The 14,310-nt window shown below is 31.2% G+C and overlaps 3 protein-coding genes across 4 annotated transcripts in view; 2 read left to right on the top strand and 1 right to left on the bottom strand.

Annotated features, from left to right (window-relative positions):
* Window positions 1-351: 351 nt before the first annotated feature.
* Window positions 352-2,313, top strand: bisc (TM2 domain-containing protein 1 biscotti). The gene is made up of 4 exons (XM_085198281.1): window positions 352-739; window positions 991-1,072; window positions 1,197-1,362; window positions 1,860-2,313. The coding sequence occupies exons 1-4, from the start codon at window positions 523-525 to the stop codon at window positions 1,980-1,982; spliced, it is 588 nt and encodes a 195-aa protein (XP_085054407.1). The 5' UTR covers window positions 352-522; the 3' UTR covers window positions 1,983-2,313.
* ECSIT (evolutionarily conserved signaling intermediate in Toll pathway, mitochondrial) lies at window positions 2,304-4,887 on the bottom strand. 2 transcript variants are annotated; one of them, XM_085198278.1, is made up of 5 exons: window positions 4,334-4,887; window positions 4,018-4,244; window positions 3,505-3,712; window positions 3,157-3,279; window positions 2,304-2,557 (listed from the first exon to the last, which is right to left on the bottom strand). In XM_085198278.1, exons 1-5 carry the CDS (start codon window positions 4,719-4,721, stop codon window positions 2,388-2,390), a joined length of 1,116 nt encoding a protein of 371 aa, XP_085054404.1. In that variant the 5' UTR covers window positions 4,722-4,887; the 3' UTR covers window positions 2,304-2,387. The 2 variants fall into 2 exon arrangements, with proteins under 2 accessions (XP_085054404.1, XP_085054405.1); XM_085198279.1 differs by having other exon boundaries at window positions 4,018-4,254; window positions 4,334-4,469.
* A 305-nt stretch (window positions 4,888-5,192) lies between these two features.
* LOC146531466 (uncharacterized) overlaps window positions 5,193-14,310 on the top strand; it is a 28,180-nt gene continuing 19,062 nt past the window's right edge. Inside the window, exon 1 of the mRNA XM_085198236.1 lies at window positions 5,193-5,456. Within this exon, the coding sequence (XP_085054362.1) occupies window positions 5,396-5,456 (61 nt within the window). The 5' untranslated portion in view covers window positions 5,193-5,395. The remainder of the gene's footprint in view (window positions 5,457-14,310) is intronic.

Here is a 14,310-nt window from a genome sequence, read left to right as displayed (position 1 = left end):
GATACGCGCATCAATTAATATTACTGAAGTTGTGAGAAGTAATGAAGACAAATGTGATTGTTTGGGCCGCTACCTAATACGCTGTACCTAAAAGAGCCAAGAAATATAAAAGGAATAAGTATAACTGCCAGAAATGTTATGCCTTGAATCACTTTACAATTTCTTAAGCAAAACACTATTACTTCAAATCATCTAAATGTTAACTAGTTTTATGAAAAACAAAAGAAATAAACTGTTTCCCTTTTTTGACGAGACATCAAGAAACAATTAAATTTAATCGATCTAAAATTGAATACACCCCTATTTTTTTTGTAATAGCAATTTTCAAAATGAAACGTCATAATATATATCTTGACAGTGACAGATGATTAACAGAGTGCAGCTTGCACTAAATATGCATAGTAAAGTATTTCACACGGATTTTTATGATATAACTGAGTAATATATAGTGAATTTAAACTTACTTCTCAACTATGTTTAATTTGTGTTATATTTTAAAATTATACTGCTTCTAAGCACACAATGTGGGTTCTGTGTGTTACAATATTTCTGTTTTGTGCTCGAGGATATGCTTCTGACGAAGTTAAAAGCGATAAAAATGTTATTGTAGACTGTAGTACATTGAGGCTAGGGCAATATATTTGCCCTGATCCTAGTAAAGATCAAATAGACCCAGTAACTCAACAGTTTTATGGTTGTACTAAAGGAAAGGATATTCCTTCTGAAGGAGAAGCTGAGGGTAAGATAACATTCACCTCTATTTAGACTGATTTATACTGTATGATGATTATACTGTATTACACTCTTTCTAAGCAAGATATTATTATACATTAGTCTGTTATTATACATTTTGTTGTATTTTTTCAGTAAAAGTAGTGATTTGTGCTTGATAATCTTAGCACCTACCTTGTAAAGATTTAAAAAATGTAATGGATTTTGTTTGGTTGAATGATTGATTTTTTAACTTCATTTACATTGTTTTCTTTTCAGTGTTCTGCATAGCAGCAGATGGTATAATATGTAATGACACTAAGAATTCCACATTCACAAGGAAAATGCCATGTAAATGGACGTAAGTGACTCATTTTTTTAAATAATCTTGTGAGAAACAAATGAAATGTGCTGAGCAATAAATGTATGTAATATAAGTAATATTTAAAAATGTTTACAACTTTATATTCTTTGTGTATTTTCAGAAATGGATATTCATTAGAAGTCACTTTATTATTGTCAGTTTTCCTGGGCATGTTTGGGCTAGATAGATTTTATTTGGGCTATCCAGGAATAGGATTAGCAAAGCTATGTACTCTTGGCTTCATGTTCCTTGGGCAATTACTAGACATTATACTAATAGCTGCACAAGTAAGAGTTTTAATATTTAATTATTTTCTAATTTATTTGCTTTTTTTAAAGGCTATAATTGCTATTGTGGTATAGTGTCTAACAGTAAATGTAAAGAACCAGAAAATCCACAATGGGTTCAATCCGTAGTTAGATGGAATTATTTTGATTTCCTACTCTAAGTAAGATAAAGATCAGCATTAAGATATGCTATTAATTAATCATATAATATCTAATATGGTCAAAGAATAAATAACAGACTGTCCACGGCAGCCTGACAATAGGTTGTGCTCTGCTTACTCTGCTATACACAGATAAGTAGAGAACTTAATGTATCCTACATTAAATAACAATTTTGGAATATTAAAGAAATTATGAATTATTAAACCATATAAATAAATACTGCATTATTTAATGTCATATTCTATACACAGTTGATCACATGGCACTGGCAGTAGTAGCTATTGATATTTAAATTGAGAAATACTTATGAATAAAATTAAAATTCATATCTTCAGGTAGTTGGCCCAGCAGATGGTTCAGCATATGTCATCCCATACTACGGCGCCGCGGTTACTGTTGTAAGGAGTGATAATGAAACATATCTACTCCCACAAGCTGATTGGCATAATATCACTTGACAGTGGGGGACAATATCCTTTGAGATTGATGAGGATTACGAATGGACTTAACATGAACCCTTTGTTCTAGTGACCATTTTCCTCCAAGGTTACGATAAACTGTGATTATCCAATTTTGTAGGTAATAATCAGAAATATAATTACAAAAAAGATGTCAAATTTAAATATAATTGGTTTTGATTTTGTTATAATAATTATTTAAAACTACATACCCAAGAAAAATAGTGCTAATTCACTGTAAATAATATTTTATATGAATAATAACTTGATTAGATTAATGCTTATTTTCTATATAAATAAGGTGTAAAAATGTAAATAAAGTTTTTTAAATGTATATTCATTTTATTTTATTAATAAATATCTACATATTATTTACACTACACTTAAGTAAGTTGAAGGGAAGTCTCATGTTGGAGCTACATTTTTTTCTTCCTCATTATTTTCAGAATCATATAATGACACATCTGAAGGTGGTGCTAGTAGAGTAAATATCACAGGTATATTGGCTAACTGTGGGTTGTTATATTTTTCTAATAATCTTATCCATGACAGCAATGAATCTCTTGAGGATGTTCCTGTTATGATAATAAGAATATTTGATTAAATTATTTGAATTTTAAAATTTTTCCATACCAAGCAGCAGGTTGATTACTTCACTAGTATACATTATATTCTGAAGTTGTTTAGTAATTCACAAGTTTGGCTCGAACAAAAAAGTAGAACAATTAGTTATTCAATTATTTGCTATAAGTATGGAAATACTAATGCAAACTATGAGTGAAATTACCTAATTTCAATCATAATTTGCATTAGCATTTCTATGCAAGTTCATTTATTGACACATGGTACAGCTTTATTTGTGTCTTATGGATATTATTTTATTATAATAAATATGTAATCAATATGTTGTGTTGAGACACCTTTCTCTGTTTTCTATCCAATTTTGAGACATTGTTTATTGACTGGTAGAACTCAATGACTTCCTTTGTCTTACCAGTGCCCAGAACTGAATAGAATTAATTTTCCCCAGTGGGAATCAAACTTACAACCATAGCGAAAAGCTCTCTCACTACACCACATTGGTTTTTATTAATTTAATATATAATTTTCATATAAATAATTTAAGTTAATAAATGACAAATTTAAATTTAAGTTAATAAATTTAAATACACACCTGTGGCACACACTGCAACAATTGTCCCGTCATCTTGTTCATGTACTGTGCTTTTGACTTGTGGCAATGTTACTTTACCTATAACACCTGGTATGCTGGGAGGTTTCTCCAAATTTGACACATCTAAAAAAAATTTGATGTACTAACTACAAAAAGGAAAAAATTAAAAACCCTTTCATATTATAAATGCCTTGTCCTTTAATTAATACTTGAAAAAATAAATATAACACATTAAAATTCTTGTCTTAATGAGAATGTAGTGTCTTAACACTAGAGTACCAGTTTCCCTTTGCCCACCCTACTATGTGTGGGATACAATGTCAAATCAAAGAAAATATTTAATCATACCATCCAAATCAGTATCATCATTATATTCAGGTCTCATCTTTCCTAGCAGAGTGTAGTATGTAACAACATGATGTCTTAAATACACATTGTATGGGCCTTTGATTGTTAAAGGTATATCAACAGGTTGTTCAGCCAGTAGTACTTGCTGCATTCTACTTTGTCCACTTACTATCCATGTTTTATCTAATGATGCCTCTATTTCTTCTGTCTAGCAAATAATTTTGAACTTATATACAATTGAAATGTGTGATTACTTGGTGGAATTCATATAAATTTGTATAGAACCTGTTGTGGTGCAGCTGCATAGTATCTGATTGTACATTGTATAGTTGTAGGCTCAATTATGTGATAAGACAGCACCGCAGTAACAATATAGAAATATCTTGAAAGATGGACAGAAAGTAGGAAACAAAGTGTCTTAACAACAGGTTCTTTTTTTCTGCTATAAGCGGAATACAATTTGAAGCAATAAAATCTATATAACTTTGTAATAGTTAAATTTCAAATTATCACCTGCCAAATATTAATCTGTGTATCAGGATCTACTGAAGATATTCTTTGGATTGCAAGTTTTGCAAGTTCTAATGTGTCACCGGGAAGTTCTTCAGGCAAGTGCCATGGACTAAGATTTTTAAATTTAGGCATCCAATACATCATTCTCCAAAACTTTCTTAAAGGTATACCTCTTTTACCAAATATATTTAACAACATCTGCTCCATTTCTGAATCTGGCATTACTCCTAAAAACAACTTATATTTTAAGTTAAGATGTAGAAAATTTCTACTTAACTTTTCATATACACAAGTTCATTAAATATATTTTACTAACCATTGTTTTCCATTTGTTCTAATAAATCAACTGCACACTGTTGTTGTTTAGGATAGTGCAAAAATTCGGCTTGAAAGATGTTAGTAGGTATAAACTTTCCCTTTGGCAGTACTTCTATCAAAGCTTTATATACTTCTAAATCCTTTTGAACACCAAACTCCGACATTCGACCTAATGCGGCATAAATAAATTCGACGTGACCACGGCGTCTGGTGTCTCGATCCTCAAACATTTTTATTACTTCTAGATAAGTATTCTTAGTTTTTTGAGGTTTTGCTAAAAATGGATCGTACGTAACTAATTTCTTTTCTGAACCTTTCCATCTTTGAAATAAAATATTCGCAGAACGAGTTTTAATAAAATTTCTTAAGATGCTATTTACATTCATATTGGAAATTGGCTCGATATACTGTTTTTATGATTTATATTCTTTTATTTACATATTTTAATATAATTTAAAAGAACATTTTAGATTTTCAAAAATTGAGGTTATGTTTACGTTTCAGTCACAATGACATTTCTGTTCTAAAGATAAGACAGACCCACAGAACACATTGGACAGACCTACCTAAATTAAGAACTGAACTGAACTGACCTACCTAAAGCACAGATTAATAAATAGTAAACTGCATTGTGCAGTACTTTCTCAAATATTTTATAACATGTATATTTATTAATTTTGATTTTAAAACAGAAGTAAAAAATATAAGCATAGTTTTATTGTAATCAGTAAATTTTGTAATACGTAATTTATTTTTATATACAAAATTAAAATGAACGTGTCTTTAGTAAAACCATTGGAGGCCATTCATACTTTTTGATTCTGTTTTCGCGGGCTAACATTTATCATTCATCCGTTTACCGGTAGTTGAAGTTCTGAATTAAGAGGGTTATGTTGTCCGTATGCGTCGCAAAGTTACGTATATAAATACGTAGTATTTTAAACGAAAATCTATTTTGGATAAAAGTCATTGTATTATTAATAATTCAAGTTATAAACAGTGATATAATATATTTGTTTTAATGTTATTTTCTGTGTATTCTTAAAGTTGATAAGTGACAATGTATAAAGAAAAAGTTTTTAGTGTTAATTTCTTTTTAATACTAGTATTTAGTACAGCTGGTAAGTTCAATACTTTATTTGAATAGCAATAAATTTTAGTTTTCTGTTAATTAAAACTTGTCGTGTCGTGTTTTTTCTTATCATTAATATAAGCATATGGCATATATGTGGTTTTTTTCAAATTTTAATTCAATTAGTAGAATATTTAGCTTAATAATATTTTGCAGGTAATTCTGTAGATTTTGTATTTCATATAAAGAGTATAATATTAAAAATGAAAATTTAAAATTTTGCTGAATGTTTTTTAAATTTATAAATATTTTTAATTTAAATAATTTCTTTTTTAATCTTTTAATAATATATGTTTAAAAACCATATAGATAAGATAACGTAATCGTGACTTCAATAAGTGTAATAAATTTATATTACATACTAACTATAATGGCATTGACTTGAAGTTACTGCCATTTGCACATGAATTATTAATTATCAGCACACTAACCTGTTTTTTAAACATAATATCTAAAAGAATTCAGATATATTATATATTTTATCATATAACGTTACTTGTTAGAAACACATATTTTTTTTAATTTAAAGTATGTATATGTTATGAATTCAACAAAAGTAAGTAAAATCTTCAATAAAATAAAAACACAATTTTAATGAACCTAGATTTATTTTTTTTAATCATAATCGTTCCTAAATTATTACAAAATAAAAAATGACACTCAAATTTCTTCATTTTTATTTACTTATGTAGTTTTTTTAGTTATTTTTTTTACTTTTTATTGAATTAGTACTTAATTTTAATATTATAATGTTATATAAAATTGGCAATTCCATACTATTTATGTATTTTATATGCATGCCTTACTTCTTTATTTTTACAAACTGACATTTTAGGATTTCTTAAGTGTTTTTCCACACTGGATAGAAAATACTTTAAGACAAGACAAGACGCGGTTTCGAGTCCCGATAAGTTTACATTCTATTTCTGTCGGTCCATAAAATAAAATATATCAATTTAAAGTATTTTATTTGGCAAAATTGGCACTTAAAAGTGACAACATAATGTAATTAATAAATAATTGTATAATTCAAGCGGGCGGAGCCGCGGGCAGATTGCTAATTGTAAATATAATATTAAACACGTGGCGAAGTTGTAAGTAGATCATAAACAATTTACGTAAATGACGTTTTTCTCGTTTATTCTAAGTATTCATTGCAACTGCAATGATGTATTCTAATTTTTATCATGTTTATATCGTTGGGCTTTTGGGCTGCGGTCCAAACGCCCACGTATTCTATTTTGCTGTGTTTACTTTTAATCAACTGTCAGGCGACGACTATGTCTACCTATGAAGCTGTATCATTATTAGATTTTATGTCACTTCCGTAGTGACAGGTCACTATTTTTTGGTACTTATTTTTTTAAGATATTAAAACTGTCTTCCCACACATAGTCTGCTCATTTAAGAAAATTTTAAAAATGATTACTTTTATCTGTATCTTATTTTTATCTGTTACTTTAATAAGGTTTTTTAATAATAAATGTTTTGCTTTTCTAATATAATCTCTTTGTTTCTTAGTAGGTGTAGATAGAAATTATTAAAACGGCCGTTCATCTACATTCACCTACATTTAAAGTGTGATGATTGGAAATATATTTTTACGTTTTAATAATGGCTTTCACTTTTGTCATACACGTATTTATCTAAATCTGAAAATACTATTTCTTATTAACGTCAAGCCTGCATATAGTAAGGTAGGCAAAAGGAATCTGGGAACCTATTGTTACGACACTCCGTTATCTATAAAGATATTTCCATATCCCACTTTCCGCAGAATCGCTGAGGCATTGCGCGTTGAGTGGCGTAACTCACCACCGCGTTTTGTCTCGTTACCAGAGCAAGGAAACGAAAATATTAAATATTTCTTCCCCGACTGGGAATCAGATCCACAACCGTTGCGTTTATAGTCGCACATATATAAGGCAATTCACATGGTATTTGAAGTCAATTTTTTTTAAAAATTACTTTTATTATTTATCTTCTGGATTCAAATATCCTTATAATTATTCTTTATTCTAAATAAAAAATTAATACAGAAAAAAATCAATTCTATTTAGAACCCACTAAACCATACTTTTGGTATTTGTATTAACATGATTTTATGATATTTTTAATATTTATTATGTGTGCTAAGGTAATGTTTATATTACAAACAAATCTGCACATTTACTACGGACTTAGTACCCGGCCTATGTATTTTATAATTATAAAAATATATATGTATGCGTTATAAATGTAAAGTATGGCTAATAGGCCATTTGTGACGCAGGGACGAAAGCGTGTAACTGTAGGTAAATGCGACATGTTATGGGTTCGATTCCCATTCGAGGAATTGAAATAGAATTTTAATTTCTTTGCTCTAGTAGTTCCACCACTCAAGAGGCAATGTGTCGAAAATTCGGCGGAAAGTGGGGGACGGAGTGACTTACACTAGGTTCCTTCTACTTACAACGTTATATATGTATGCATATGCGGGATTTAGCGTGAAACTGGGCATTTATAGGGAATGCGGGGATTTGTACTACTTGGAAGAATAATTTGAATTTTGATATAACTAAAATTCTCCGCTTTGTTAAGACTAAGCGCGGCGTTTAGTTTCGCTACTCAACAAGCAATGTTCGACATCGATTTTGACCAAAATAGGGATCTAGTAAAAAAAAGTACTTATCAATAATGGTAATATAATTGAGTTGTATAAAATATTTATTGAATCAGTAGGTACCTACTTTGAGCGACGATCGTTGATGAAATGTTTAAAACTATGCATTAATTAACTCAATGAAGCTTTATTCAATTTGGCTTGGTTCAATGGGAATTTATATAATACAAAATGCTTGTTTTAAATATATCTTAATTTATATTTAGTAAAATAGACAAGGTTGAAGTGTTACTAAATATAAATAAAATAAAAGTTTAGATTTTACTTGTTATTTTTATTTTCGTTTATCCCGTCTTCTTCTACCTTTCGTCATTTTGTATCTAAGCCAAACATACCTCGTATCTACTACCTACTGTACCTAACGCACGACTTTGCCACAGTGAAGAAAATAAAATATTATATTGTTTTAAAATTTGGTCTAAAAACCATTTAAATATACGGAAATCGCAAGTCCCTAATCATATATGAGTGTTTTATATATCTATGGATATTAAACCAATATTGAAAGGTATAATAACGAATACGCCATATTTGTGTCGCTTCCCTTTTGACATAATCTTTGAATCTTATCTGTTTCGGATATAAAATGATAAAAAGTTGATATTATTTTTGCGATGTTACATTCACACAGTAAATATGACTTGGGAAATTATCAAATACAATAATATATAGTTAAAGAAACCAAAAAATAAGCATAAGTAAACACAAACGTCTACAATTTCTATATAATGTGCTCAGTAAATTACATGAGCCGAGTGGTTTTCTTGAAGCCTCTGAAGAGTTCCACTATTCAGGCTCCATCATCACACTAGCTCGATGATACCATATTATTGAATTGTCACCTAAATATAAGTTCCAAGTATCATAAATGGGTCAAATTCTGTTTCTCAGATTTTCTTTTCTTACATAAGTAGTGAGAACTCGACCTACTAAAAGCGTGTTAATAATAATTAAAGACAATTTTGTGTAGCTACTTTTTTATCTGTTTGTCTGTTTTTATCAATAAATAAATTTGTTTTTTAATAAGAATAGAAAAAAATATTAAATAGGTATATGTTTCTTCTTTTCTAATATATTTTTCTGTATATATTATGTAGGAAATTATAATATTTTTTAGTATAATAAATACAATTTTAACAAAATTTACTTTCATCCACCAAAATATTTATATAAAAACTAAAAAACATAAACGCTGACCGTCCAAAATTTATATAGGAAATTTCACCTAACGTAAGCCGCAAAATTTGCAGGTTGTCCAAAATTATCGTTTCATCCTAATTTATATCCCGCAAACGATCACTTTAAATATTTCACCCTACCAACTTATATTGGTATTATTTAATGGTAATCTATTATCGTAAACAATTCTATCCGTACGTTAAACCACTAATGCGTCGCACTAATAAATTGCTCCAAAAATGTTTATTTATGTACTTTATGTAAAATAACTGGTATAGCGTTATTATATTAGTCTTGTAAAGTACAGGGTGAGTCATATTGAACTTTCCGATTTCAATAAGGTGTGTATTAAAAACAAAGCGACATGCAGTAAAAATTATTTTATTGTTTGAAAGCACATAACATGCAGTTTTAATTTAGTTGGTTTTAAAAATGATATCCTGTAAATGTCTACCTCCATTGACCACACACTGCTGAAGCCTTTCCCGGAAGTTGTCCATTACTCGTCGAGTCATATTCAGCGGAATAGCATTGATTTCTTCCGTGATTGCAGCCTTCAGTTCATCGATGGTTCGGGGACGATGCGTGTACACCTTTTCCTTCAGGTAACCCCAGAGAAAGAAATCGCAGGGGGTTAAATCAGGTGATCTCGGCGGCCACCCAACGTCACCTCGCAAAGAAATGAGATGACCGGGAAACATTTGTCGCAGGATTTCCATTGAACGCCTGGATGTATGGGCTGTAGCACCATCTTGTTGGAACCAGATGTTATCGTTGTCATGATTCTGCGTTAATTCCTCCAATTTCGGTTTCAGAAAAGTTTCAAGCATGTCGCAATACCGAGCAGAGGTAACTGTGACGACTTGACCATCTTCTTCAAAAAAATAGGGGCCCCACACACCAAACTCTGCAATAGCGCACCACACTGTCACTCGAGGGCTGTGAAGTGGTCGTTCGTGTAGGTTTCGTGGGTTATTCTCAGCCCAGTATCGAAAATTCTGTTTGTTGACAGTTCCGGCGAGGTGAAAATGTGCCTCATCACTGAAGATCAAAACAGCAGTGCGGGGGATCTGCTGAATGTCGCGGCATAAATTTGTTCGTGTGTCTAAGTCTCTAACTGTTAATTCTTGCACTACCTGAATCTTGTATGGGTGAAATTTAAGGTCTCTATGCAGTATTCTGCGGACACTACTGAAAAATAATCCTAGTGAAGCGGCATGTTTCCGAACAGAACGCCGAGGGGATTGTTGAATTGAAGCCCGCACTCTATCCACGTTTTCCGCTGACGTTGACGTCCTAATTCGGCCTTGTGGTCTTGTTTTTAATGCTGATGATGTTGCTCTAAAATTTGATACCCAATTTCTGATTGTTGGTCCAGTGGGAATGGGATCACGTCGACCAATAGCAAAATGTAAACGGAACGCACGCTGTGTTGTGATCACGGAGCCGCCATTTTTAATAAACTCTTCAACTACGAACGCACGATGTTGTCCCGACCAAGCCATTGCTCACACTAAAACTGCATGTCATGGCGCGTCTAATGACACCATCCCCACCCTTCTACTCCTTCCCTTCTTCGTGCAACGTCCTTCCAAAACCGGAAAGTTCAATATGACTCACCCTGTACATATAAATTATAAGGCCAGAAGTAGCGTAGTATGTGGTTCGATTTCCAGACAGAGTAAATGAAATATGTAATATTTTCATTTTCTCGTTTTAGTAACGAGGAAAATCGCGGTGTTGAATTTCGCCACTCATCACACAATACTTCCAGAACTTGACAGAAAGCGTCTTAATGAGAACGGAGTCCATTTTCCCAAATTCCGTCAGCCTTCCCTTCTATGTGCGGGATATAGCGTGAAACTAAAAATAAAGAATTCACATAAATGAAAGTGTAGGTAATAAGTGAGTAATAAAGCGTGATTCCTTACAAAATTTCGATAAACTCAGCGGTCCGTACAAAAAGTCATCTCATCCGGCTGCGATGACAAATGACGCAGAGCGCGTGGAGACATCAGTGAAATAGCCGGTAACTTGATGGGTTCCAGCCCTGATTCACTGGGGAAAAGGATATCTTTTATAAGAATAAAGGATTTGCCGAGCCGGTCAAATGTTTGTTAGATATTACTCACTTAGAAGCTGTGATTGTTAATCTTACTTTTTGTTTCTTTATTTTTAAACTTCACACTGTATTCTACATGTAGATGGGTAGGCAGAGAGAGCCTAGTGTTGAGACACTCCGCGCTCTATTCACCGCTCTGCCGAATTCTGAAGGCAGAGCAAAGAAATGAATATATTAAATATTTCATTTTGTCGACTGGGAATTGAACCTACAACCTGTCGTACACACATATACAATTGTCGTACTTAATGTTGTCATGTGGATTGCTTTTCAATATATTATTTTTATTTTTCATAGCTTTATATATAGATTTCATATAACATTTTAGATTTGTTTCTTGGTTTGTTCAGAGCGATATTTGAACTAAATAGTGATTAAGGCCACCTTTCTGTCTTGAAAGTGAATAACATAGTTGAAGCAACCAGTCTGTGTTTTTTATAAAGAAACTTCAAACTGTTGTCCACTGCCTTCTGTTTGCACCAGTTACTGAAGTGAATTTTTAAATAACAATTAGTTACTCTGCGTTTTTACATATAGTGCGAGAATATTATCGTTTTACTTGTTAAGGAATGCAAAAACTTTCATTTTATTAATAAAATATACTGTTAAATTCTGTATGTTCTGTTATCAACTTTTTCTTTCCAACATCAATAGGGGAATTGAATTTAATTTTTTTTTCTGTTTCATTTAGAAAATAACTTTTGTCTAAAATATAAAAATATTATCTTATTTTTTAGTGTCACGTTTTATACTCGTATATCCCGCACATCGCAGGGTAAGCAGAGGGAACCTGAGGACCTAGTATCATTATATCAACTTTCACTTAGTCAAATATCAAAACTTATCAAAAGTACTTATTTAAGTGAAGCATCTCTTTCCTACTTAAGATTTTAGAAACTTTAAAAAATTCTGCCTTAAACGACACAAAACTAAGTAATTAACTGTAATAGCTAGATATACAATGAGACAAAGGAAAGGAGATATGAGAGTTCAAGATTCAATTAGCAGCGTGTTAGGTAACTCTGAACTTAGATAGATGAAATAAACCTAAGTCCAAACAATTCCTTTAGACTTTAGAGTATATATCCCTGTGTGTAATTTAATTAAAGGATTTTTAAAACTTAGAAGTTTAAATATAAATAAAATTTTGTTTGAAAACCATGCAAAAAATCCTTTGAAAGAATCACGCTAAATATATTGTTTGTCCTATTCGAACGTGATGATGATCAACTTGAGAAGTTTACACTTAGATGGGTTGTGACTGTCATTGGAGGTCTGATAAGGAATACAAAGATTCCTTAAGGAACCTCTTCAACTGTTTACAGTTCCTGGAACTTTAGACTTAATTAATTTATATTGATGAGAATTTTGCATCCATATGGGTAGTAAGTGGCCATTTCAGACCAGGTGACCTTAAATAGTGGAGGGTGTTAAAGTAGCCAAAAAGTTTAATTTTGTATAAAAATAATAATTAATTAAGTTTGGAGTTTCAAAATTATAAAATACTTATATACTTAATGTTTTTTGTTTAACTAAATCAAAAAACGTATTACTTTATATTATGTCGGTCTTTTCTTTTGTTAAAAATAATAGTCATACAATTTACGAGGTAAAAATTTCCTGGTTGTATATACGAGTATATAGTATAAGTAAAAGTTGATATTACTTGTTCAAGTGTAATTTTCAATGTTGAACAAACTAGCTTTTATGTAAGCGAGTGCAGGTTTTAATCTTCTTGCTCTTACTGTAGTCTGTTCCTCAAGGTCCCCAGCATTGTTTTCTGTTGTTTTCGTTCTTAGTGTATGGTGAACCTTGAAATTTATAGTGGATATTAAAATTGTTACCACTCCAAAGTTTGTATGGCATAAATATATTTAATTACGAGTTAAAATTATAGTTTTAAATGTTAAACTTATTTAATTTTTTATAAAGGTAGGTCTGTTAGAATTCTTGGTAACTAAGCATACCAATAACAAAACTATAAACGTTTGATTTATGATCTGCATTGTTTTTGTATTAATGAAGTTATGAAAAAGATATTTTATTCAGAACGAAGTAAAAAAACATTGTTTTTAATACATTTTTTTTGAGGGACTATCCTGAAATTTCAATCAACAATTTCCCGATATCAATATACAATTTCCCGGTTATTTTACACATTGGGTGGAGGAACCTGATCCTATATCATCTGGTATAAATAAATAAACATGAAAAGAAATCAGCTTCACGCTGTATCTCGCATATAGCAGGCAAGGCAGAAGGAACGTAGAGTTAGTACACTCCGTTCTGACTTTTTCGAGGCATTGTGTGTAGAGTGGGGGACATCAACGCCGGCCTTGGCGCTCGAGCAAAGGAATGAAAACATTAATAAATAATAATTCATTATTTCGAGTGAAGATCGAACCAGAACCACCGCTTTATAGTCACTCCCTGGTGCTCCTGCACATACACCTACTTCAAATATAAATGAGTAGTTTTTGAATTCGTAACCATTACATACAGTCAAACGTGCTTCAACTACGCCACGTGGGCATTGATATGTGATTCCACATGAAGGTTACTTCATAACTATCTTAGGTAGGTTAAGTAAATATATAAGATAAGATATAAGAAATTCGCTGACATCATCATGAAAGAAATGAAATAAAAAAAAAACGAGTTTTTCCATTTTAATCAATCCTCTGGAGATTAGCTCTATGTTACTTAAGTACTTTTATAATACTAGTGTAAATGTGAGATAGCGACGGTTATGGGTTCAATCTCCATTCGAAAATTTCGACGGAAATTGGGGAAAGGAGTGTTTTAACACTAGGTTCTCTCTGCCTACGTCACTGTATACGGGTTATAGCGTGAAGTTGTCTACGTGAAATTATTAAAAGA

Source organism: Heliconius melpomene, chromosome 15 (assembly GCF_056956725.1).
Source record: "Heliconius melpomene rosina isolate 202511_hmr_F chromosome 15, ASM5695672v1, whole genome shotgun sequence".
Lineage (NCBI taxonomy): Eukaryota > Metazoa > Arthropoda > Insecta > Lepidoptera > Nymphalidae > Heliconius > Heliconius melpomene.
The sequence above is the reverse complement of the archived record's forward strand: the minus strand, read 5'-3'. Positions and strand labels throughout refer to the sequence as shown.

Bases quoted from the DNA above. Each gene is read 5' to 3' on its own strand.
- bisc (XM_085198281.1), top strand. From the start codon at position 523: ATGTGGGTTCTGTGTGTTACAATATTTCTGTTTTGTGCTCGAGGATAT. The intron at 740-990 runs GTAAGATAACAT...TTTTCTTTTCAG, and splicing joins TTCTGAAGGAGAAGCTGAGG to TGTTCTGCATAGCAGCAGAT. The intron at 1,073-1,196 runs GTAAGTGACTCA...GTGTATTTTCAG, and splicing joins AAAATGCCATGTAAATGGAC to AAATGGATATTCATTAGAAG.
- ECSIT (XM_085198278.1), bottom strand. From the start codon at position 4,721: ATGAATGTAAATAGCATCTTAAGAAATTTTATTAAAACTCGTTCTGCG. The intron at 4,245-4,333 runs GTTAGTAAAATA...AGTTGTTTTTAG, and splicing joins AGAACAAATGGAAAACAATG to GAGTAATGCCAGATTCAGAA. The intron at 3,713-4,017 runs GTGATAATTTGA...ATTATTTGCTAG, and splicing joins CACAGATTAATATTTGGCAG to ACAGAAGAAATAGAGGCATC.